General features: G+C 44.9%; 1 protein-coding gene across 1 annotated transcript in view; it reads left to right on the top strand.

Moving 5' to 3' along the window:
• LOC146810311 (cilia- and flagella-associated protein 337-like) overlaps positions 1-26,794 on the top strand; it is a 1,036,625-nt gene that overhangs the window by 82,964 nt on the left and 926,867 nt on the right. The window contains exon 2 of the mRNA XM_085614420.1: positions 6,376-6,434. Coding sequence (XP_085470546.1) covers positions 6,376-6,434 — 59 coding nt within the window. The remainder of the gene's footprint in view (positions 1-6,375; positions 6,435-26,794) is intronic.

The following is a 26,794-nucleotide window of genomic DNA, read 5'->3' as shown; positions in this document are numbered from 1 at the left end:
TACGGGTCGTACTTACACTGTTGGGCTGGGGGGTACGCTCCTTGCATTTGCGGGTGGGGGTACGGGTCGTACTTACACTGTTGGGCTGGGGGGTACGCTCCTTGCATTCGTGGGTGGGGGTTCGAGTCGTACTTACACTGTTGGCATGGGGGGTACGCTCCATGCATACGCGGGTGAGGGTACGGGTCGAACTTACACTGTTGGGGTGGGGGTACGCTCCGTACGTCCGCGGGTGGGGGTACGGGTCGTACTGACACTGTTGGCATGGGGGGTACACTCCTTGCATACGCGGGTGGGGGTACGGGTCGTACTTACACTGTTGGGCTGGGGGGTACGCTCCTTGCATTCGCGGGTGGGGGTACGGGTCGTACTTACACTGTTGGGCTGGGGGGTACGCTCCTTGCATTCGCGGGTGGGGGTACGGGTCGTACTTACACTGTTGGGCTGGGGGGTACGCTCCTTGCATTCGCGGGTGGGGGTACGGGTCGTACTTACACTGTTGGGCTGGGGGGTACGCTCCTTGCATTTGCGGGTGGGGGTACGGGTCGTACTTACACTGTTGGGCTGGGGGTACGCTCCTTGCATTCGTGGGTGGGGGTTCGAGTCGTACTTACACTGTTGGCATGGGGGGTACGCTCCATGCATACGCGGGTGAGGCTACGGGTCGAACTTACACTGTTGGGGTGGGGGTACGCTCCGTACGTCCGCGGGTGGGGGTACGGGTCGTACTTGCACTGTTGGGCTGGGGGGTACGCTCCTTGCATACGGGTTGGGGGTAGGGTCCGTACATATCCGTCCCCGCGCTATGTGATGTTTGTGCGGCCCGTACCCAGGCCTTTGCCACGTGGGTGCGATCCGTCCCGCCATTGTTGGGGTGACGTGTGTGGGCGTGGTCCGACTCGTACCCACGCTCTTCAGGCGTGGGTACGGGACGTACCTGTCTGGTTGTGTTGCCGGTTCGCGTGGTGACGGACTTCCGTTGTGGCGGTCGCTGGCTTATCAGGACACGCCCCCACCCCCTCGTGGTGACCAGGGCATGGGAGTCAGGTATGTCCAGGCCATGTGTGGTGTGTAACTTATGTGGTTGTTTTGTGGCCTGCCCTGGTCGTGCCACCCCCACCCCACCCCACTTTCCCCCCTCCCTTAGTTATTCTGACCTTCTGCGGCGTCTGCGTCGTAACCTGTAGAGGAGGTGTACTGCTATGAGGGCAGGGATGACTCGTAGGTTCGGGTCCATGTCTGTCCGTCGCGTACTGGTACTCCTTGCTCGCGTCGTCCTGTCGCGTACGGGTCCTCCTTGATCGCGTCGTCCTGTCGCGTACGGGTCCTCCTTGGTGGCGTCGTCCTGTGTGTCCGTCACGTACTGGTCCTCCTTGTTCGCGGCGTCGTCTGTCCGTCGCGTACTGGTGGTCCTTGTTCGCGTCGTCCTGATTTCCCGGCAGTTTTTGGCTGCCGCAAAATATTCACCGTGCGGGGTGACGTCGGTGCGAATCGTGATTCCTGGGTCGTGAATGGCTGGCTGCGAGCGTCCCGACGTCAGGTCGGCGCTTTCCCGGATCGCATTGGTAGGTGTTTTTTGTTCGGTCGGGCTTTTTTACGAATCGTACGGTAATGGTGTACCCGTGCGAATCGTAATTCCTTGTTTGTAAAAATTGACGACCGGGTACGCGTCGGGCGGAGATTATGCTCCGTCCGACGGTTCGTACCCGGTTTTTGCCGGATCGTGATCGGCACCTATGTCTTTCGATATACTATACCTCGATATTTTACTACACATAACAATCTCGACATTTTTTACATCGATTTTAATGACAGAGATATATTGTTCCATCGATATTTTGACTTCGATATTTCTGTATATCGATATTACATTTCCGATATTTTGTCTACTCACCGTCTGAACTGGGGTGGCAGAGTGGGCTAAAGAACGGTGATGGATCAAACCCAGATCTGTTGACTGGGTGTGAGTGTTTGATTGGTTCTGATGCTCCGTCCATCACCACCCCTTTTTGTACCGCTTCGTTCGCCATAAATTGGCAGGGTATGCTCAGACGTTGAGTCCCTTGCTCACTTTGCCACTGGATTCAAGCAAGCCTGGCTGAAGACGGCTGAAATGCCAGAAATCGGTCCTAGGAAGCTTGTTTCCGGTCCAGGGAAGGCATGGCTTGGCAGTTCGGGCTGGACTGTTCCCATGAGGCACAGGGTCAGACTGATTTGCATATGGCCATGTCTGAACTGGGGTGGCAGAGTGGGCTAAAGAACGGTGATGGATCAAACCCAGATCTGTTGACTAACTCTTTCAGTCCGCCTCTTCTTGAGTGTGTATGTGCTGTCTGGTTTCAGTGAGGGGCAGGGCTGGGGAATTCCAGGAGACAAGCTGGCTGCCAGGTGGTGAATAGAGAGATTACACCAGGATGGGTGGGAGGAGTACACCTTGACTCTGAATAGGGCTGTGCTCTGCCACCACAATGCTGGCTCCACCCCCTGTGGAGCGGCTGATGTCTCTGCCCTGCACCCTGAATGGAGAAGCCAGAGTCCTGTCAACAAAGTGCTCCAGATCCGGACTGAACCAGGCGCAGGCCCCCTGGCCTGGAAGAACAAAATAAATGGTGTATAAAAGAAGTAGCCCTGCTCCTAAGAAATCAGATCCGCTTTGAACCAAGAAGAATCTCTGCCTGAGGAGGAGGTGCCAGGAAAGCTGTAAGGAGGAAGACTGTCCCTATCCTGGGGGACTGGCCTGCAGTGGTGACCTTGCTGCCAAAGGAGAGAAGAGGAACCTTTTGCTAGAGACTTTGCTTTATTTTTATTTTCAAGAAACTTGAGCTTTCCAAAATGATCTCCAAGGGCTTGGAAGCGAGCTTGCCCCCTGAACTGAGCCCCAGGACCATTGGGCTCAACCTTACCTTCACTCGCCCACCGCTGGACTGTGGTTTTCCTTCCCTCGCCGGAGCCGTGACTCTTGTGCCCCTCAGCCCCTCCTTGAGCTGTGACCGGACTGCTTAGCCGCCCCTGCCTTGGGAAGAGCCTCGCTCAATCTGAGCGGCTCTCCCTACGCCGTGCTGGGCTGCCCCGTCACCTCGCTCGCCGGAGGCTCGCTGCGCACCTTCACCCCTCCCGCCGGAATCGGCGCTGTGTGCATCTTCAAGCCCCGGACGGCCCGGATGTAGAAAGCGTCCCCGGCTGTCCCGCCTTGCTCACTGCCCACCTCAAACACCCCGCTCTTGTTGTGAGCCTGAAGGACCAGACCCCCCTCGTGAAGCGTGGGAGTCCCAGACGCCGCCTCGCCCTTCTGAAAGAGCCGCTGAGTGTCCCGTACCCGCCTTCACGAAAAGAGACAAGGTACTGTACTTACGAACTCGACCGCGAGCTCGCATCGGATCCAGGGTCCGCAACATTCTGTTTTCCCTGTCGTCTGACGCGTGCCTCCCGGTTACCGTCTCAGCGCGAAGTGCACTAAGGCCCACAGTTCACCTTGTTGCCCCGCATAAGAAGACTTGCCGTATAAAAGAACTTTCAGTATTCATAGAGATCATGGCCCCACTGTTTCACCGTTACTGGGTCTTGTACTAAATCTGCTAAAAATATATAAAAGCCTTATTTTTGTATACAACCTGCTTGGTGTCCGTTTGTGGTGCATGGAAAGAGTTTACTGTGTGTATAATTGCAAATGCTTAACCGTGTATGCCCTGAGGTTTAGCCTTGACTGCTCGCGCCACGCACCTAGAGGGTGAGCAGGGGTATTCTAAGGAGTCATCCTTCGCCCTGACTAGAAGTAAAGGGTCCCTACTTGTCGCTGGTCCTTGCCTGCGCCAACCAGAGTCCCCTCATTTCTAACATGTAGCGAATGGAAGAAGTTTTGTTTCCCAGCCTGCATTCGTTTTTGCTTTACTGATAAAAATGTACGCCATGCCTCTTGCACCACAATATTGAAGCCTTCTCTCTCTCCTACTGGAGAGCTGTATCCATGTCATGAAAATTCAGCAAGTGTGCCATGATAGGCATTTTCGTGGTTATCGAGGGTGCCTTCTTATTAGGGATCTATGGGCTCTCTCCCCCACAAACAATCGGGAGAAGGCATCAGTCTTAACCCCTTCGGCGCGGCGCGGATTTCCGCGCCACGCTGAAGGTTCTGAGCGCGGGCGGGGCCATGACGGAACTGTTCCGTCATAAGCACAGCCCAACCGACGTGCATGACGGAACCGTTCCGTCATGCGCGTCGAAGGGGTTAAAGCCAGACAGTAATAACTGCTCGACATAGTCCTCCAGTCTGGCGGTGTTAGTGGATTCTGGGACACTCTGAAGGCGAAAATTATTGCCATGAGCTCTTGCCTCCAAATCCTCATTCGTGGCTGCAATATTATGGAGGACTTTCGTCTTGTTCAACATCATTTCCGCCTTAGATGCGAGGTCATCTTTAGCAGTGGAATTCTAGTTCAGCCTCCTCTTGTCTGTTGTAATGGTCCTCTAGCTTACACGTAACAAGATCAAGCCGAACCATGGGAGTGGCCATTTTACTATCTATGGGGGTCCAACTCTTCTGCATAGCCATAAGGAGAGACTTCAATTTGTCATCTTGGTCACCTTTGACTTGGAGCAGCACGGAGCCTCAGGCTGACTGTTTTCTAGGATAGCAGTTTGTGCATTCTTATGCTGTTCAAAGTACAGCTTGGGATGCCTTTTGTGTGTCTTCCCCATTTTGTGTGGGGGTTAGGCAGTGAAAGCAAGAATAGAAATGGACACTCTCAACAATGTATTAAGGGAATAGATGGCAGGATGGATAAGTCCAAGCTATATGCCCAGGTAAGGCGTAGATTTCTGCTTAATATCACATTGCTGTTTTGGAATCCCATGAGGAAAAGATCTTGCCGCTCGCCTGGAAAGGTGTGCAGCCCTAGGGGTGGTGGGGGGGGGTGGGGGGGGGAGCAGATCCAACTATTCACCGCAGGTATTCTACTATGATGCAAGTGCAGTGGAGACACTGAGCAGGTGGGCCAACACAACCAGGAAGGAAAATCCTACAGGAGCATGAAGTCTTGAGAGGTAAAAGGCAGGATTCTCATCTGAATAAGCCCACAATCTAGGCTGGGCAGCTGAGCAAGACCAATGTAAATTATAGGCTTCCATGGGGTTGAGTCTCTCACCTCCAGCCTCAGGTAATTAGTTGAGCCTCCGCAAAATTCTCCCGCTTCTGCCTGCACAGGTTAGAGCATTGATAGTACAATGTACCATTATAAGCAGGCTGGACTACTGTAATGCTTTATTGCTGGAGTCCCCGAGATATCTAATGGAAAGGCTCCAAAGGATCCAAGCAATAGCAGCAAAACTAGCCCTGGGGAAATCAAGACGCTCATCTACTTCATTGGCTCTGTCAGAGTTGCACTGGCTCCCGATATTTCAGAGAGTCCAGTTTAAATCTCTCTGCTTAGTTTTTAAGGCCCTGCATGGCCTCAGGCCGAAACTGATGAGGAGGAAATTTGCCTGGTATGTTCCGGAGAGAAGCCTTCACTTCTCCTCAGCGAGATTGGTGAAGGTGCCTAGATTTAAAAGAGCAAGATTAGGAGGTAGGGCTTTCAGCACCTCGGCAGCTCGACTATGGAATAGGCTTCCTTTGGAGCTGAGACAACTGGATGACCTCCTCCCCTTCAGTAAAAGACTAAAAATGTGGCTCTTCCCAAGTGCTTAATGTGGTTACTCTTCGTTTTCGGGAACTCTAGTCTGATTGTACATCGATATGTTAGCGCCAGGATGCCTGTTAGGTGATAAAGCGCTTTATAAATGGTATAAATAAAATAACTAAATAAAATAAATTATGAATGCAGGCTGTTCCCAGCTGGGTGAGGCTGGCCACACCTATCTGCAGCAGCCGCCTCGCACTTCTCTGGTATTTGAGGCACACCGAGTTTCATTGCCAGACTCACAAGTAGCCTGCAACGCTGCAGCAGGAATATGTACCGGACCTTGGGTTCAGATTGCCACCTCCCAGTAGTGTCTACGCCACTCCACAACTGTGCTCCTAACAATCACACTCTCCCCGGATCCACCATCTTGCAAGTAACAGCTTCAGCCACCCTGCATGCTCTCCTGTCTAAACCATGCCTCCCAGAGAAAAAATAACGAAGACAGTAGAACGGTGCATGTATGTCTCATCCAGTGCCCCAAAATCCAGCAATTGGGCATGCATGCATGCAAGTACGAATTAGGGTGGATGATGGCCCCCCTCCATTTCAATTTGATTATATATTTCATGTTGTGATGTTATTGGGTTAGGGAGTTTATAGTTAGCTCAAAGTTTTAGTTTTGTAAAGCTGATAGCATGACTGCTCTGAATAAGTGGTTAAAAAGGCGTACACAAATTGCTTTTATTTTATTTTCTAGGCAGCGCAAAAAGGTGAAAGACGACAATTGAGTTTTAGCACTGAGGAAAATATTTTAAGGTAAGCAATGTAAAAAGATAAAAAGCAGAATCAATTTACTTGTAACTTGTTGGGGATGCTCTCCAGTTCTGAATCCTTTGGGCAGCCTTCATGGCACATATTTGCCAGACCTAGAAAGCTCATTTAAACTATCCGTTAATATTCATGTACACTGCATATCGCCGACGTGGCCAAACTTTGCTTTGCTTTCAGCTCTTTTGCCTTTTTGTTTATACACGAGTAATAAATATCTTTTCTTTCAAGTAGACTCAATTTGATACATGATAGTTGTGGAATCAAATAATAGTTTGGTCTCTTTTGTTGACAGCATTTGAGAGAAACAAGCCATACACAAAAAGCTTTTTGTTCTTTGTCTTCCGTCAAACAGAAAATTTCTTATGTACACATTGTTTACTAGGCCATAAACCAGAATGAACCAGTGCCCATAAATGCTTGTTACTCAACAAGCCCAGCAACATAACCGCTCATTGATAGTCCAAACGGCAGCGTACCCTGTAGTTCAGGTGTATTTGTTCAGCTCAAGTTGGTCTTTCAAAGTATGTGTGAGCTGGGAGTTCCCTGAAAAGTTCATAACTATTGCCATGGAACCAAACACGCCTGCCCTTTGCTGGTGTGGCAGGTGAGTAAATACAAAGCCCAATGCAAATAACAAATGTGTCCTTGTAACTGGTGCTCACGTAAAATGTTCCAATAACTTCAGGTCGAGTTTGTGTTATGTAAAAAACTGCAAAAAGCTAAATAAAAACATAAAAAACATACATATATATATATTCACTTAAAAAACCATAGGTTTCACACATGTTATAGTTAGGTGGATATTTCACTCGTAAAAAACCAATGAAATTGCCCCGTTATAGTTAGTTCAGATAACTATAACTCGCGCGCCTGCAATCCTGCTTATGATGTCACATATTACATCACTCATGACATGGTCAGTGGCATCACTCATGACATCACTGATGACATCATCCTTGTGATAGAGTGGCGGTCACGCGAGTTATAGTTATCTGAACTAACTATAATGGGGGAAATTCATTGGTTTTTTACGAGTGAAATATCCACCTAACTATAACATGGGTGAAACCTATGGTTTTTTAAGTGAATTTGCAAGGTTTTTTAAATGCTAATTCCTAACTATAACGTGTGTGAAACCTATGGTTTTTTCAATGAATTTGTACGTTTTTTTAAATGCTAAGTTATGTATGTATTATTATTTTTTTATATATTTATTTTTCAATAAACTACGTATTAAAATTTATTTTTTTTTTTTTTGGTTTTTCACCGTGCGCGCACGGTGCGCGCACCCCCGCGATTTTTAAAAAAAAAAAATTAAAATGTTTTTTTTCTGCCTTTGGGGTCCTTTAGGGACCCCCTGACAAAGGCTAGGGGGTCAGGAACTCTCTACCCTGCCCCCTTTTCACGTTCGCCACCTTCCTTTTTCACTCTCGCACTGAAAACAAACAAAATGGCGGCCAACACTTCCTGATTTCGACCGATTCGAACGTTGACTAACATGTAACCACCAATCAGATTTACGCTTGCGCACGTTAGGGTGCTCGCACGGTGCGCGCACAGTGCGCGCACGGTGCGCAGCTATAGATATGTATGTGCTTTTAACTGCAATTTTCTCAGGAACTACTGAACAGATTGACTCCATATATGCAAAAGACACATCCCTGACCTGAGGACTACCTCTCTGCCAAATTTCAAGTAATTCTGTTCAGCCGTTCGGGCTGTACCTCCGACTAAACGTCCTATGGGAAAATGCATGGGGAAAATGTGTTTTGGGACCCCCCTTTTTTCTCGGCCCCCGCTTGACGAATCCCCCCGAGACTTTCAGGGTAGGAGCTGAGCGGAGCGCCCCATTAGTTTTGAAAATTTCGCAAAGATTTGTCAACCGGCGCCAAAGTTATTCAAAATAGAATTTTCAGATTTCCTATGGAAACACGGTCCTAACTATAACTATCTACTGGCGATCGCCAGTAGATAATATATACATATATATATATATATATATATATATATACATATTTATATATATATATATATATATAGAGAGAGAGAGAGAGCGCAAGAGAGATAGAGAGAGAGATAGAAGGAGAGATATATATTCACTGAAAAAAACAGAGATTACAGGGACGTTATAGTTAGGCTCAGGGTTCACTTGCACCAAACCAGTGAAATTCAGCAGTTATAGCTAGCTGAGCTAACTATAACGTGTGCCCCGGCAATCCACTTCTTATGACCTCACATACTATATGTGAATTTCTAAGGTTTTTTAAATGCTAATTCCTAACTAAAATGTCCCTGTAACCCTTATTTTTTTCTGTGAATCTCTACTTTTTAAATTCTATTTCCTAACTATAATAATCCCTGTAGACTTCAATTTTTTCAGTAAAATTTGAAGGTTTTTTAAATGATAATTACTAACTATAACTTTCCTGTAATCTTTGTTTTTTCAGTGAATTTCTATGTTTTTTTAAGTAGTAATGGAATTTGCAGAATGGTGGAGAAAGGGGGCAGGGCCTCTAACCAGCTCTCAGGAATCCCGCTCTGTAGGACTTACTTGGCTTCTTGGCCCCCAAGGTCCCTCAGAATGCAAGAGGACTTCATTCCCCAAATAGTAATTAACCAGTTTGCAGAGTTGTCGAGAAGGGGGTGTGGCCATCAAAGACCTCTTAGCAATCCCACTGTCTGAGACTTACTGGAGGTAACAGGAGGGACTGTTCACCTCCAAGGACCATCAGCAGCCAAGAGAACTTCATCCCCCAATTCGTAGTGCGCCAGGGGCGTGTTTACAGAGTGGTAGAGAAAGGGGGCTGGCTGCAAACATCTCTCAGCAATCCCGCAGTGTGGGACTTTCTGAAGGTACCAGGAGGGATAGAAAAGCGTGACCTGTTTTCAGAATCAGGGTTTGGACGTTTATTAACATCAGGCGACAACATTTTTGGCTATTCCATTCTGCAGCACCCTTTGCATCTTGAACTTGCACCCAGAATGTGTCTTGCTAACTCCTCACACCAAGATAACACCATCCTCTAGAACTTTGGGTGTTCACGGAGATCTGAAGGTTTACTGGTCTTTTGATCAGCCATAGAATTTCAGTTTAAACAGTTCGGATTTGATTAAACTCTAAGTATCAATCAACTGTTTGGGATCATAGCCCATCTCCAGAAGATACGAGAAGCTTCTCTACAATGGTTTTATTTTTCTTCTACCATAAATAAAGGCCTAATAATTTTCAAAATGATAACTTAGACTTTGATTTACCTTTATTATGTGAAATTACTTTATCATACTGTGCCACAGTTCCAAACCTTTACCACTTCCCTGATTTGACCTTGGCTTATCCCCAGTGCTCTTGAAGAGATAAATGCAAAAAGAGTGCTGCATAACCAACTGCAGATTTATAGTTTCCAAGGCCACTAGTGGTAAATGACAATAACTACCAGGCACATGGGCATCCGCTGGGTGGGGCAAGGAGGGGTGCTTGCTCCCCCGGATCACCGGTGCGAACCATACTAGTGCCGGGGACGGTGCAGGCGGCAGGCGACATCCTTTTTTGTAACGCTGACACGCCACTCCAGCAGCCCAGTTGCACAATGGGCTGCTTTAGTGCAAGCAATGTTACCAAAAATAATGACGCCCGTGAAGTCTCTCCTGATGCCATTCCCTGCCACCTCTCACTCTCGGCCATCTAGCTCTTGCTTTGCTTCCTCTCTCTGCCACTCCATCCCCTGTCACTGTCCAGTCTTTTTTGCCATCTCTCCAGTTGTCACTACTATTCGCTGCCGACCGTCTCCTTTGCTTGGTAATCATTATTACTGGTGCTAACCAAAACGTTCAAATGTGCTATTTGGAGGGATTACCGGTAGAAATTGCCCTATTCGCATGTATACAGCTGAATTTTAAATTATTTCCTAAACATACGTAGATGATTGTCAATAGTGCACAGCTCACAAGGGGGAGCTTTTCTTAGTAGGGCTGCCTGGATTGCAGAAGCATAGTCGCCGGTCTGCACTTTCTTGATTTCAGGTGTAGTAAAATTAGCCTTAGAAGAGCACAGCAAGGCAGGCAAGTACAGTGAAAATCTTGTTTAAAGGAAACACGGCCCTACGCCCATCCGCACCATCCGCAGGCCGTAACTAGAGACTGAAAGTCAGTCTAGTACGGGCGGTGCGGGCACCATTTTGCGGAGGCAGTGCCAGGTGTATCATGTCATTGGTAGCTGAGCACTATGCTACTACCAATGAAATTTAGCATAGCGCTCACAGCTGCCAATGACATCGGACTGCTCCGGCCATAGGTCTAAACAGCCACCCAGGATGCTCAGGCAGCATTACAGGCAGGCGAAGTAGCACTATCATTGGGTAGCTGAGCGCTACCAATGATAGCTGCCTCCCGCATGACCTGCCATATGAAAATCGAGAGCTGGACCAATCAGGGTCCAACTTCGACCTGCCCCTGCCCTAGCCCACAGCAATGCATACTACGTAGGCTCCTCTCCAGTCAGACAGAGATAGAGCTCAGAAAGGGAAGCAGCTTCTTTGTCCTGCGCAGCGTTACAGAGAGGGCCTGGGTTTGGAAATTAATTACTTTGTGTTTGGAATAGATTACATTTTTATTTAAAACTTGAAGTTCTAGGACTTTTTGATAGCCGATATGTTTGAGTTTGCCACCTGGTATTGTTTAATTTCTAAAACGTGAGGGAAAACAGAAGGAGAGGAAAATAAAAATCAGGGCAGAAGCAGTCAGACAAATGGGGGATGGAGGAAGGAAAAGCGGTAAAAAAACAAGGCAAAAGCAGGAAAAACAGGGCAAAAGCAGGCTAAAACAGTCAGAACAATGAGGGAGACTAAGGAATAAAGCAGTAGAAAAACATTACAAATGCAGGAGAAGGTGCTCAGAAAAATGGGGGGGGACGTGGAGAGGAAGAAAAAAGCAGTAAAAATAAGGCAAAAGCATGAGAAAGCAATCTTGAGTGCCTACAAAAATGAATATGCCCTTGTTTAAAGTAACTGGTGCTAATGTAAAGCACTCCAATACCTTTGGGCAGCATTGGTGTTTTTAAAACTGAACAAAAAAAAGTAACTGGTGCTTATGTAAAGTGCTCCAGTACCTTTGGGTGGTGTTGGTTGTTGGCGGCACTATATAAAACTTGACTAAAATGGAACTGGTGCTTATGTAATGCACTCCAATGCCTTTGGGCAGTGTTGGAATTTTTTTAAACTGCACAAAAAAAGTAACTGGTGCTTATGTGAAGCACTCCAATAGCTTTGGGCAGTTTTGTCATTTTTTTAAAACTGCACAAAAAGAAGTAACTAATGCTAATTAAAGCACTCTAATACCTTTGGGCAGTCTTGACGTTTTTTAAAACTGCACAAAAAAAAAACAAAAAAAAGTAACTGATGCTTATGTAAAGCACTCAAATACCTTTGGGCAGTGTTGGCATTTTTTAAAACTGCACACACAAAAAGTAACTGGTGCTCCAATACCTTTGGGTGGTATTGGTTGTTGGCGGCGCTATGTAAAACTTCACTAAAAAGTAACTGGTGCTTATGTAATGTACTCCAATGACTTTGGGCAGTTCTGGTGATTTTTAAAACTGCAATAAAAAAAGTAACTGCTGCTTCTGTAAAGCGCTCCAATACCTTTGGGCAGTTTTGTCGTTTTTTAAAACTGCACAAAAAGAAGTAACTAGTGCTAATTAAAGCACTCCAAAACCTTTGGGCAGTGTTAGCATTTTTTTAAACTTCACAAAAAAAGATAACTGGTGCCTATGTAAAGTGCTTTGGGTGGTGTTGGTTGTTGGCGGCGCTATATAAAACTTCACTAAAAAGTAACTGGTGCTTAGTAATGCACTACAATACCTTTGAGTGGTGGTTGTTGGCAGAGCTATATAAAACTGCACTGAAAAGTAACTGGTGGTGCTTATGTAAAGCCGCTCCAATAAATAAAACTACGTAAAAAAAATTGAAAAATAGAGTCGGTGGAGGAGGGGATCGGTGCAACAGAGTTTAGCCGGGCAAGCAGCGACCAGCGGGAGGTGGACAGGCAGCCAAGTAAATGAGGGCAGCCATTGGGAGATTATGTGATTTGCTTGTAATCACAAAATGTGGAACTGAGGCCGGGGCAAAAGCAGGAGAAAGCAGTCAGAAAAACAGGGGAGAGGCAGGGAAAAGTATTAAAAAACAAGGCAGAAGCAGGAGAAAGAAGTCAGAAAAACTGGGGAAGAGGAAGTACAGAACAGAAAAAAGTGAGGCAAAGCCATTATAAAGCAGTGGGTTTATATTTTGTGCCACCATGGGGACATTGGGGGTTATATGATTTATTATCTAGTGTGGTGGGGTTATACATGGTGATGTGAGATTATATCTGGTGAATGATGCCGATGCTATCCAGTGCCACTGCCAAGGTGCCCTTGGCAAGTGCTGTGGGTTTCAAACTACTGGTGGTGCTGTAGCAAGTGTTTTGGGTGCAATCTGGTGCTGCTGTGGCAACTGCTGTGCGTGCACTCTGGTGAAGTGACAATGAAATATATATATATATATTACCTACTGGCGGTCGCCAGTAGGTAGTTATAGTTAGAACCTAAAATCCATAGGAAATTCGCAACATTCTATTTGGAATAACTTTGGCGCTGGTTGACGAATCTTCGCAAATTTTTCAAAACTGGTGTGGCGCTCCGGTCTGCTCCTATTCTGAAATTTTTGGGGTGATTCGTCAAGTGGGGGTTGAGAATAAAGGGGTGTCCCAAAACGTGTTTTCCCCATGCAATTTTCCATAGGAACCTTTTATCGCAGCTACAGCCCGAACTGCTTAACGGAATTACACCAAATTTGGCAAAAAAGGTAGCCCTTGGTTCAGAGTCGTGCCTTTTGGTTAAATGGTGTGAATCCGTTCAGTAGTTCCAGAGAAAATCAAAAGTAAAATCACATATATATCTGGGCGGAGCCTAATCACACATCTCATCGTGAGATCTGATTGGCTGTCAGCACTTCATCCAAGAAGTGTTGGCAGCCATCTTGGGACCAATATACATGATAGCACCTCATTAAAAAGCATTGCAGTTAATAGAATCTTTTAAGACTTTAGTTACATTATAAATCATTTGTTGATGGTACCATACTCATTTTAGGAATTGTGGTGTGTTCTAAGGTGATTTTACCATGTGAAAAAGCCTTCTGCTGGGATATCATGAATCATGTTTGAGAGAAAACTATTTTCTCATGCTTTTCCCACAGAGGTTTGGAAGGTGATCTATAAGATAAACTGAGAGCATATTTTCTGTAAATTCACATTATCTTTCTCAGTCATACGAGAATGAAGTATGACATTCTCAGTAAAACATGTATATCCAACAAGGGCAGAGATTGTCAGTTGATTCCTTTGTGTTCTACTGCAGCTTCCCAGAGTGTTCTAAAGAACAACTAGAGCGCTAACAGTCCTACTTATGACAAACGTATTGCACACCTGAAGCCATCTCGATTGGAATAAAGTGGTAACTCTTAAAACATTTAATTTAAAAAGGAACAAAATGAGGGGTTCATTTTGCCATAGAAAGTATGATTAGTGCTGCAGAAACAGAAATTAGGGCACATTTTGAGTGACTTCTCAAATCCTTTTCTATTTCATTAAAAAATCTGACATGCAGACTGAAACATACACTTTCCATACCAGCAGTAGACTTCCCTGGTGAGCAGTAGCTTTACTACAGTGATCTAATGAGCAACTAGAGTGCTAACATTCTGAATTTATGGCAAATGTGTGACACATCTGAATGCCTTCTTGATGGAATCAAAGTAAAAAACTAAAAGTATTTCCTACTGAGGAGACTGTAGTAAATGAGGAAATTAGGAAAATTCCTAACAAATAAGTCTCCCAAGATGGCCACCAGAGACAAAAGAGCCCAAATGTAGTACAAATATCACCCAGATGTAGCCCAAGTATAGCCCAATGACAGAATGTCCCAGAGTGTTCTAAAGAACAACTAGAGCGCTAACAGTCTTACTTATGATAAAAGTACGGCATACCTGAAGCCATCTTGATTGGAATAAAGTGGCAACACTTAAAATATTTAATTTGCAAAGGAACAAAATGAGGGGGTTCATTTTACCATAGAAATTATGATTAGCGCTGCAGAAAGAAAAATTAGGGCACATTTTGACTTCTCAAAATCTCTTCTATTTCATAAAAAAATTCTGACATGCAGACTGAAACATGCACTTTGAATACCAGCAGCAGACTTCCCTGATGAGCAGTAGCTTTACTACAGTGATCTAATGAGCAACTAGAGTGCTAACATTCAGAACTTATGGCAAATGTGTAACACATCTAAATGCCTTCTTGATGGAACCAAAGTAAAAAACTGAAAGTATTTCCTACTGAGGAGACTGCAGTTAATGAGGAAATTAGGAAACGTCATAACAAATAAGTCTCATAAGATGGCCACCAGAGACAAAAGAGCCCAAATGTAGCATAAATATCACCCAGATGTAGCCCAAGAATAGCCCAATGACAGAATGTCCCAGAGTGTTCTTAAGAACAATTAGAGCACTTACTGTCTTACTTATGGCAAAAGTATGGCACACCAAAAGCCATCTTGATTGGAATAAACTGGTAACACTTAAAACATTTAATTTAAAAAGGAACACAATATGGGGGTTCATTTTGCCTTAGAAATTATGATTAGGGCTGAAGAAAGAAAAATTAGGGCACATTTTGAGTGACTTCTCAAATCCTCTTCTATTTCATTAAAAAATTCTGACATGCAGACTGAAACATGCACTTTTAATACCAGCAGCAGACTTCCGTGGTGAGCAGTAGCTTTTCTACAGTGATCTAATGAGCAACTAGAGTGCTAACATTCAGAATTTATGGCAAATGTGTGACATATCTGAATACCTTCTTGATGGAATCAAAGTAAAAAACTGAAAGCATTTCCTACTGCAGAGACTGCAGTAAATGAGGAAATTAGGAAACTTCATAACAAATAAATCTCCCAAGATGGCCAACAGAGACAAAGGAGCCCAAATGCAGCGCAAATATCACCCAGATGTAGCCCACATGTAGCCCAATGACAGAAGTGTGCAAAACACTTTTTATTTTTTGTGTTTTTTGCAGTTTTATATAGTGCAGACTTGTCAGGTATTGGAGTGCTTTACATGAGCATTGGTTACATCACACAAGAACAAATTCATTTCGGTGGTAGACATGGGGAGATTAAGTGATTTGACCAGAATCACAGAATGTTGAGCTGAAGCAGAAACTCCAACCTGGTTCCCCAGTTACAAAGTCTGCAGCTCTGGAAGTAACACCACATCCTCTCCCCTAAGTGCAACATTTAATCAAGTGGTCAACTGCATAAAAAAACATAAAGATAACAAATAATTTAAAAGTGCTTTGTCGCTATTTGAAAACTCTGAAAATATGTCCTCATTTTAGTTTTTTAGAGCACTAACCATATTTTTGATGCAAATAAGACCCTCTCATATACGTAATTTCTAAAGGAAATGCTCTAGGTATTACAGTTTTGATTACATCAAGATGACGTCAGGCGTTCCACACTTTTGTAATAAATATAGAATGTTAGCAATCTAGTTGTTCATCAGGATACTGTTGGGAGGCAGAGGCCAGGGGCACGGACTCTGAAAATTGAAGGTAGGTAGGAGGGTGCAGAGGCAACAATTTGACCACACTGGGCAGGCAGGAAGGGCAGTGGCAGCACAACAGACTATGGAGGGCAGTGGAAAGGTGGCAGGGGCAACAAACCAACAATACAGGACTGGCAACAGAGGCTGTGGCAATATTATAGACCATTGTGGGCAGAAGGAAGAGGCAGTGGTAGTACAACCATACATGCCAACAGACCCGATTCAGCCAGGAAACGTCCAATGTTTTTAAGCTCAAATGGGCTTTATTTGATCTGTCTCCTGTCTACAATCTACTCTTTTTCAATGTAACTCAAAGGGGAAAATCAATACCCCAGTTTCTTTTTCAAAATCTCCCTCTTACCAAGTTCAAAATGCTCGCAAGTATGGTACATTGGATCATGGAAGGCAGGAGGAATTGGGGTAGGGACATGGACTCGGATAACAGAGGACCGGAGGGACATGGAGAGGTGCACCAAACTGACCATACAGGGCAGGCATCAGGGTTTGCAGCAGCACAATACACCACACAGGGCATGCGGGACGGGAGTGCAGCACAACAAATAAATGTAAATGTCAAGGTACTTATAGAGCGCACTGTCACCAGACGGCCACCTTGCGGTGTCGCCTTTGCGGTTTCCTGGCGCTGATACTCATGCCGCTGTGGAACCCCTCCTGGCTTTCCCTGTGAAGTGTCCACTCCTGGGCACCCCCAGGGTGAAGCCAGGCATCCTTAGCGCTGTTGGGGCCGGTGTGGAGGCTAAGCAAGCTATTGCCCAGAGTTGCAGCATGGGGCCCGTGATTAGAATAGGCACCGAGGCGAGAATAGACAGGTCTGAGGAAATTGAGCCCGAGCCCCGCCGAGGCTGGAATCGAACCCTGGTCCCTGGGCATAACTCTGCTTCAGGGTCTGCCGCTCTAACCATTGAGCCACACTCCTCCACAATCCATAGAAAGCAATAGGGAGGGGACAGGACCATTCACATGGACAACAGAGAACAGAGGGGAAAGAGGCAATGGTAGCTAGCTGACCATAATGGACAGAAAGGAGAGAAAGCTGCAGCGTAACAGACCATAAAGGGCAGGAGGGATGGATCAGGGGCATTATAATGGAACAGACAAGCCAGGAGGGAGGGCATAGGGGTCTGCACATGGAAACAGAGGGCTGGGGGCAAGGGGGCAGGGCAGGAGCAGCAAGATGTCCATGGAGGTCAGGCAGGATGGGCACTAGAAGCAAGACACACCATGGAGAGCAACAGTGAGACTATGATGGCATACACACAGACCATGGAGGGAAGGTGGGAGCGGGTCAGGGGCAGCTAGCTGACCATACAGGGAAGGTGGGAGGGGCCGTGGCAGCACAGAAGACCATGCATGGCAAGCGGGAGGGTTAGTGGCAGCACAATGGCTATGATGGGCAAGAAGGAGGGTGCAGGGGCATGCACAAAGGACCATGGAGGATAGAAGGGAGGGTCAGGACCTGGGCACAGACAAGAGAGTTCAGGGGAAGGGACCTCACAACAGACCACACGGAGCAGGCAGGAGGAGCAGTTGCAGCACAACAAACCAGGGAGGGCAGAAGGGTGTGGCACTAAAATGGACCATGGAGGACAGGAGGAAGGGGATAGGGGCATGGAATGTGGACAGGCAGGGTGGAGGTGGCTCGGACAGGTTACAGTCATCTGACAATGCTAGGCAGGTGGGAGGGGAGTGGCAGCTCAAGAGAACACTCAGAGTAGATAGGAGTGGCAGGTCCATGGAACATGGTGGGCAAAAAGGATGGAGCAGGGGCATGCACAAAGACGTTGGAGGGCAGGGGGAAGGAGAATAGGGGCAGCAAGCTAAGCACAGAGGCTAAGCAGGATGTCCATGATGGGGCATAGAATTATGCAATGGAGGGCAGGAGGAGTGGACTGGTACATCATGCTAAATGGAGGGCAGTGGCAGCACATCAGACCATGCATGGCAGCAGGGAGGAGGCTAGTCCATGGATTCAGACAATAGAGGATAGGGAGGAGGTGGATGGGGCAGCAAGCTAACTGTTCAGAGAAGGTGGGTATTAGGAAATTTATTGTTTTTAAAATGTGTGTCTGTGCGAACTACTTAAAATATGAACAAGTATGCAGCATATTCTCACTTTTATTCAGGAAGAAGAGGACGTTTGTGACTGTGACTCCGGGCTCACTTGGCAGAAACACCCCCTGACCCTCCACCCCCATCTCAAAATGTAATGCCCGTGAAAAGGGTAGGTGAACGTAGTGTTATATAGAATATAGTCCTGAGAGCACGATTGAAAATGAAAACTAGATATAGTGTATGGTATAAACTATGCACCAAAAAGTGTGATATAAGATGAACCGGGCGTGAAATATAATATGCAATACATTGTGAGCAATGACAGATTCATTGGAGAGCGCGAGATAGCACAGGCACTAGCGCGTGCTATGCGATATGCACCTTGGAGTGTAATATGCACAGGGCAGTGTTGTGTAACCTAACTAGTCTCTAAAGTTGTAATATAAAATATGTGCTGGGGAGTGTAACGTTGCATATGCACTCTGACAAAGATATGGATCCCAGATTGTAATATGTATGGCATAGCGCTGTGTGTTATAACATAGGCATTGAGGAAGGCACGTTAGATGGGGCAATATAACCCGTGCGAAGGCAAGTGTGGCATGACATATTCACGGGGTGGTGTTACAGTGCACATGGGCTAGAGAGTGTCATAGCATACGCACTAGCTGGTGGAATACAACACAGAGGTGTGTGGCACTCGGCGGGCACTGGTTGGTGTAACACAGCATTGGGTTCAGCCAGAGCGCGCTGTGACTCTCAAGTGAGGTTTGTGTCCTTTCCAGAGAATAAAATAAAAAGTATTACACATCCGGTGGAGGATGTGTGTTTTATTAACCGTGAGGGGGGTTTCTCGCATAGTTTTGGTCGAACTTTTGAAGAATCCCCTTTGAATGGCTTGGTGTGCGTGTGTATTAAATGTGCCCATCAATAGCTACCCATGTATGTATAAATAAATGACAAGGTTGTCTACTCGGAGAGTACCCACCGGCGGGGGCGCCGGGATTAGGCACGGTAGGGCATCAGACACGTCAGAGCTTCACTAGCGGTGTAAATACATTCCACGTGGATTCATTGTATGCATAGTCAACTTTTAATGAATATCACGCAAATCGTCACGGCGATAGGTACGTATGGTTTGTCCAGCATGTCCTAGGTGTTTCTATAAATATATATTTTTTAAAAAGTCATAAACAACAAAGGCCGGCCCCAGGGGGTGGGGTCCCCGTGGCCATAAGTGGCCTGAGGAGGGGGGCAACGCAACCCCCCTCCTAAAGGATTTTAAAAAAAGGCCATGACATGGGGGTTGGGGTCCCTGGGGCCGATTAAGGCCTCGGGAGGGGGGCCACGCGGCCCCTTCCAATTTTTTTATTTTAAAAACAAAATTAGGGGGCAGACCCTGGGGGATGGGTTCCCCAGGGCCAATAAATTAGAAAAAGAAGGGGGGCCACACAGCCCCCTTCTTAAAAAAATAAATAAATAAAAGACCGGCATCATGCCAGAGGCCACGCCCCCTCCTTGCAGCACTCTGCAAATGCGCCCCCTGGCGAGTTGTAAGTTGGGGAATAAATTCCCCTTCAATACTGAGGGTCCCTGAGGGCCAACTAGCCCAACAGGTATCTCCAGTATGCGCCACGGAGTTGCGTTGCTGACAGGTGTTCTGAGGCCACGCCACTTTTTACACCTCTCTGCAACGCAGCTCTGTGGCACTTACTGGATGTACCTAGTGGGCTAGTTGGACCCTAGGGACCCTCAGGAATCACGGGGACTTAATCTCCCAACTTAAAAGGGCCACAGGGCGTTTTCACACAGTGGGGAAGGGAGGGGACGGGGCCTAAGGTGACGTGTGCAAACATGCCCTGTGGCGCGTTTTAAGAGGTAGTTTTAATCCCCCTGCCCTATTATATACTAGGGGCTTACAGAGGAGGTCATGCTAAAAACAGGGGGACCCCAATGCATAGTGTTCCCTAGTGTATGTAGGTGTTTTCACTGTATTCGAAGTGTCTTTTAACATCGCACTGGCTCTAGGACTGGTTAGTCAGACTCAGTTACCACCAGTATCTGTCTGAAAAAGTTGAGGGTACAGGATGATTTTGCAACAAGGCTTCTTTCTGCTCTTCTGTTTGTTCTTTCTGCACGTTATCCTTCTTCCTGCACTTTTCTTCGTCTTTGAGGATTTCTGTTGCTTCTTCCTGCATTTCTGTTTTTTTCTTTCAGTGCGTTTTTTCTTCTTTCTTCACATGTCCTATCTCTGTAGGCATAGTTAGAAATTAGCATTTAAAAAACCTTTGAAATTCACTTAAAAAACCATAGGTTTCAGGCACGTTTTAGTTAGGAATTAGCATTTAAAAAACCTTAGAAATTCACTGAAAAAACCATAGGTTTCAGGGGCGTTATAGTTAGCTGGACTTTTCACTCGTACAAAACCATTGAAATTCCCCCGTTATAGTTAGTTCAGCTAACTATAACTCGCGCGCCCGCAATACACTGCTGATGACGTTACATATTACATCACTGGTCAGTGACATCACTGATGACATCACTGATGACATCTCAAATGACATCACTGATGACATCATCCTTGTGATAGAGTGGCAGACCTCCTCTCACCCTAATATAACCTTTGATACACACATTCAAAAATAGAAACTACAATTTTCAAAACAATGGACATACCAAAACCAGTTACAGAAACCTATTCAGTAATTCTAAGATCCACATACACATCCACTCATTCACCAACAGTCGTATACGGTCACTCATACATGTACTCACTCATCATATGTACTCATACACCTATACATCCTGTTACACAACACCACTCATCCATAGAGTTACTCATACACATAGTCCCTCATGCTAATAAAGAATCAAACATCCATTTACTTGCATATACAGTTATACACACACCATCACACTTACTTCTACAGAAACTTACACATACTTAGTCTTTTAAACAATCACTTATAGAAACACATACTTATTCATACAGGAACTCTTCCAATCTCTCACTCTCACATATACTCACTTATATACACCAATAGTCACATATACTAGTTTAAAACATATGTAGTTACTCATAAAGACACTATTGAGACAGTCATTCAATCACTAACACACCCATACACACACTCATCAACCCATTCAGTCCTGCACACATGCTGTCTTCAACACATACAAACAGTGAGTCACTCATTCATGCATCTATGCACTATGTAATACCCCCCACCGAACCATAGAGATACTCAGACACTCATACTGATACTCAAAAACCAACTAATAACCTATATAGACACTCATGTAGCTACTCACCAACCCATGCAGCCACTTATACACAAAGTGAGAGACTGATACAGATATTTACATATTTACACATTACTCACTAAGCCATGTATTCACTGAGATACACTTAATCAATCAATTATACAATCAATTTTTCAAAACAAATCATCCATTTAGACACTTATATACCCATTTATTCTTCCATCGACCTTGAGATATACATTTATAAAACATACTTCATTTTCAGAAAAACACACATTCACTGGATGATGTCATCAGTGATGTCATTGGAGATGTCATCAGTGATGTCATGAGTGATGTCACTGACCATGTCATGAGTGATGTAATATGTGACGTCATCATCAGTGCATTGCTGAACTAACTATAACGGGGAATTTCAATGGCTTTGTACGAGTGAAAAGTCCAGCTAACTATAACGCCCCTGAAACCTATGGTTTTTTCAGTGAATATATATAAATGTATAAATATATATATATATATATTATCTACTGGCGGTCGCCAGTAGATAGTTATAGTTAGGACCGTGTTTCCATAGGAAATCCGCAATATTCTATTTGGAATAACTTTTGCGTTGATTGACGAATCCTCGCGAAATTTTCAAAATAGGTGGGGCGCTCCGCTCCGCTCCTTCCCTGAAAGTCTCAGGGGGATTCGTCAAGCGGGGGCTGAGAAAAAGGGGGGGTCCCAAAACGTGTTTTCCCCATGCATTTTCCCATAGGACCTTTAGTTCGCGCTACAGCCCGAACGGCTGAACAGAAAACCTTGAAATTTGGCAGAGAGGTAGTCCTCAGGTCAGGGATGTGCCTTTTGCAGGTCTGGTGTAAATCTGTTCAGTATTTTCCGAGAAAATAGCATTTAAAAGCATATATATATCTATAGGCGCGCACCGTGCGCATACGGTAAGCGCACCCTGCCGTGCACGAGCGCAATTCTGATTGGTTGTTAGATCTTAGTAAACATTCGAATCGGTCGAAACCAGGAACTGTCGGCCGCCATTTTGTCTCTCGCAGTCCGAGGGAGGTGAAAAATAAAGGTGGAGAACATGAAAAGGGGGCAGGGTGGACAGTTCCTGACCCCCTAGCCATTGTCAGGGGGTCCCCAAAGGACACCCAAGGGCCATAAATGTTTTTAATATTTTTACAAAAAATCGCGGAGTGCGCTTACCGTGCGCGCACGGTAGAAACGTGAAAATTACGCGAACGCCCACAGAGCGCGCACGGTCCGCGATGCGTACCGTGCGCGCACGGTACGCGCACGGTGAAAAACCTTAAAAAAAAAAAATATGTAAATAATAATTACATAACTTAGCATTTAAAAAACCGTACAAATTCACTGAAAAAACCATAGGTTTCACACACGTTATAGTTAGGAATTAGCATTTAAAAAACCTTGCAAATTCACTTAAAAAACCATAGGTTTCACACATGTTATAGTTAGCTGGACATTTCCCTCGTAAAAAACCAATGAAATTCCCCCGTTATAGTTAGTAAAGGGAACTATAACTCACGCGACCGCAATCCACTGCTGGTGACGTCAGATATTACATCACTGATGACATATGTGTCTTTCTGTAAAATAAATATTTATTAAATATGTATAGCTAAAGGTTAAAGGAAAGAAAAATGGGTAAATAAGTGAATAAATACAGTGATGTAATATCTGACGTCATCAGCAGTGGATTGCGGTCGCGTGAGTTATATCAATAATATTGCAAATCGTCGCCTGTCTTCACAATACCTCTCATCATTTATTCCTCCTTTGATTGCTGCTGTGATTTACATATGAACTTTACATTGCCATAGTTGAAATTGTCTTTAAATTATTTTAGGTTGGTAACATTTTGAATTTTTTACAAATAATTAACCTTGTCCACTGACATCACATACTTTATGCAAACTCTTTGTAGAAAATTATCAGTGCGTGGTCAAAAATTCTGATCACTTACTTCGTGAATTGTCAACAGAACTTCTTTATTTAAAATTGTCTAATTCCAATTGACTCCTCTAGAGCCTAAAGGTACTTTACCGTGATTGTGATCTGTTTCAATTTCTACAAAATCCCCTTTTTTTCTTTAATTATAATAACTTTATAATACCATTCAAATTTACAGCAATCACCATGGTGGATGAATTATTGTGGTTCTTTGTGATCTAAAAACTTTATTTACTTTTAAATAACATACCTTGATCGACGATGCAACTCATGTCCAGTATGTTTTCACTTTCTACTCCTTTTTTCCTTTTTTTAAAAAAAAATGTTTTCTTTAAAAAAGACACTCTGGACATTAGGACTCTATGGTCCAGTTGAAGGCTGAGTGCCGAAACGCGTCGACCGTCCTTTTGTGCGTGTTACTGATGTCCATTTGCTGAATAAACACTAATTGAGTGTTCTCTGTGGTGCCGTGCTTTCCTTTATTGCGACGAACCCCAGGATCAAGGGTGAAGCGAGAGAGAAGTTTGTTCCATATATATATATATATATATATATATATATATATATATATATTACCTACTGGCGGTCGCCAGTAGGTAGTTATAGTTAGGACCACGTTTCCATAGGAAATCCGCAACATTCTATTTTGAATAACTTTGGCGCCGGTCGACGAATCCTCGCGAATTTCTCAAAATAGGTGGGGCGCTACGCTCCGCTCCTACCCTGAAAGTCTCGGGGGGATTTGTCAAGCGGGGGCTGAGATAAAAGGGGGGTCCCAAAACGCGTTTTTCACATGCATTTTTCAATAGGACCTTTAGACAGGGCTACAGCCCGAACGGCTGAACAGAATTACTAGAAATTTGGCAGAGAGGTAGTCCTCAGGTCAAGGAAGTGCCTTTTGTAGGTTTGGTGTAAATCTGTTCAGTAGATTATGAGAAAATAGCCTTTAAATCAATATATATATCTGAGCCAGCTTACGGTGCGCTTACGGTACGCTTACCGTACGCGTACGGTGGCGTGCGCGAGCGCGATTCTGATTGGCTCTTAGATCTAAGTAAACATTCGAATCGGCCGAAACCAGGAAGCGGCGGCCGCCATTTTCTCTCTCGCACTGAGAGTGATTTTTAAAATATAAAGCCCAAAAACATGTAAAGGGGCTGTTTAGACAGCTCCCACACACATAGCCATGTTGAGGGAGTCCCCAAAGATCCCCCAAGGCCAAAAACGGAATTTTAATTTTTTCGGTAATTTCGCCGATTACGCTTACCGTACGCATACGGTAAAAAATTCAAAAAAAAAAAAAATTATCCACACTCTCTCTACCCCGTGTGCAATTGGTGCCCGAAGTGCACCAATTGTGCATGGCTTATTACACCTGAAATAAACTAAAATATTTTTAAAAAAAATAATAAAAAAAAAAATTATCCACACTCTCTCCATCCCGTGTGCAAATGGTGCCCGAAGGGCACCATTTGTGCATGGCTTATAAAAATTACGAAAAATTAAAATATTACCTTTCAAAACGAAGTGCATCATATGTCCTCCATGTGCGCACGGTGCGCGAAGCGCATCGTGCGTACATGGCCCATCTAGCGTAACGTGGGCACGCGGTGCGCGTAGCGCACCGCGTGCCCACCGTGCGTGCACACCGTGCGTGCACGGCACTAACTGCGTAAAGTGGGCGCGCGGTGCGCGAAGCGCACCGCGTGCTCACTGTGCACGCACGGTGCGCGAAGCGCACCGTGCGTGCACGGAACGAACTGCGTTAATTGGGCGCGCATGCCACGAATGGCGTAAAGTAACTTAGCATTTAAAAAACCGTACAAATTCACTGAAAAAACCATAGGTTTCACACACGTTATAGTTAGGAATTAGCATTTAAAAAACCTTGCAAATTCACTGAAAAAACCATAGGTTTCACACATGTTATAGTTAGCGGAAATTTTACTGATAAAAAACCAATGAAATTCCCCCGTTATAGTTAGTGCAGGCAACTATAACTCACGCGACCGCAATCTTCTGCTGATGACATATGTGTCTTTATGAAAAAAAAATATTTGTAATATATGTATAGCTAAAAATGTATGGAAGAAGACATGGGCAAATAAGTGTCTAAATACAGTATTAGCATCAGCAGAGGATTGTGGTCGCGTGAGTTATAGTTGCCTGCACTAACTATAACGGGGGAATTTCATTGGTTTTTTATCAGTAAAATTTCCGCTAACTATAACATGTGTGAAACCTATGGTTTTTTCAGTGAATATATATATATATCATCAAGAATTGCTCCAGCAATTAAGGCCGCACTCCGTCAAGGTGAGAAACATTTCTTTATTGTGAAAATCATGCAGCCTCCCCTTCCGTACTTTTGTTCTCCTGGCCGACGCGTTTCGATGAATTCATTTCATCTTCTTCCAAGGCCAAAATGAGCAAGTTGATGAGTCACGTGCATCCCCACAAGCCCCTGCATGCTTCTTAATTAAGTACCCTCGGCCTCCGGTGTGCCGTGAATTTGGATGTCACTCTCAATGCATGCTGGGCTATGTAATTTCAATTCGCACCAATCCAGCCCTCCAGTGGGTTCAAATGCTCATTTAAACTTAAAGAACAGTTTATGCAGCCTCGATTGAGCCTCTGAAGGAGACTCTGCATGATTAAATTAAAGCACCCTGGCGCCACCTTTGAAGAGTCACTCATTTCCCCTTGAGTGGTCCCATATTCAATGAAGAGGGCGGTGCGTCGCCTCCACAGCCTGAAGCGCGCTGTGCAAAGTATCTCATCAAGAATTGCTCCAGCAATTAAGGCCGCACTCCGTCAAGGTGAGAAACATTTCTTTATTGTGAAAATCATGCAGCTTCCCCTTCCGTACTTTTGTTCTCCAGGCCGACGCGTTTTGATGAATTCATTTCATCTTCTTCCAAGGCCAAAATGAGCAAGTTGATGAGTCACGTGCATCCCCACAAGCCCCTGCATGCTTCTTAATTAAGTACCCTCGGCCTCCGGTGTGCCGTGAATTTGGATGTCACTCTCAATATAACTGTACTTTTACTTTATACAAATTGGACGACATCAGTCATAGGCATTTATGCCGATAGTATAAGCCTTTGCAAGTGCCAATATGTTTCAGGAAATTAAGTAAACGTATTGTTTCCATTGGGGATAGATCAGTATAAGCAAAATTAGTGTGTTTATATTTTTTCTCCTCTTGGTCTGCACAATCCATAATTGCCATGGCATTTATGCCATTTAGCTTTTTACATAATTTTATGTTTAAAATGTAAATATGGATTTTTAATTGACTTATTTATATATTTATATATCGTCAAGTATTTTAATAGCGTATTTTGCACATATCTATGCACCACAACAATTTAGGTGTGTTTTCCATTTATATTGTGT

Source organism: Triturus cristatus, chromosome 7 (assembly GCF_964204655.1).
Source record: "Triturus cristatus chromosome 7, aTriCri1.1, whole genome shotgun sequence".
NCBI lineage: Eukaryota > Metazoa > Chordata > Amphibia > Caudata > Salamandridae > Triturus > Triturus cristatus.
Note: the sequence above shows the minus strand (reverse complement) of the source record. Positions and strands in the feature narration are given on the sequence as shown.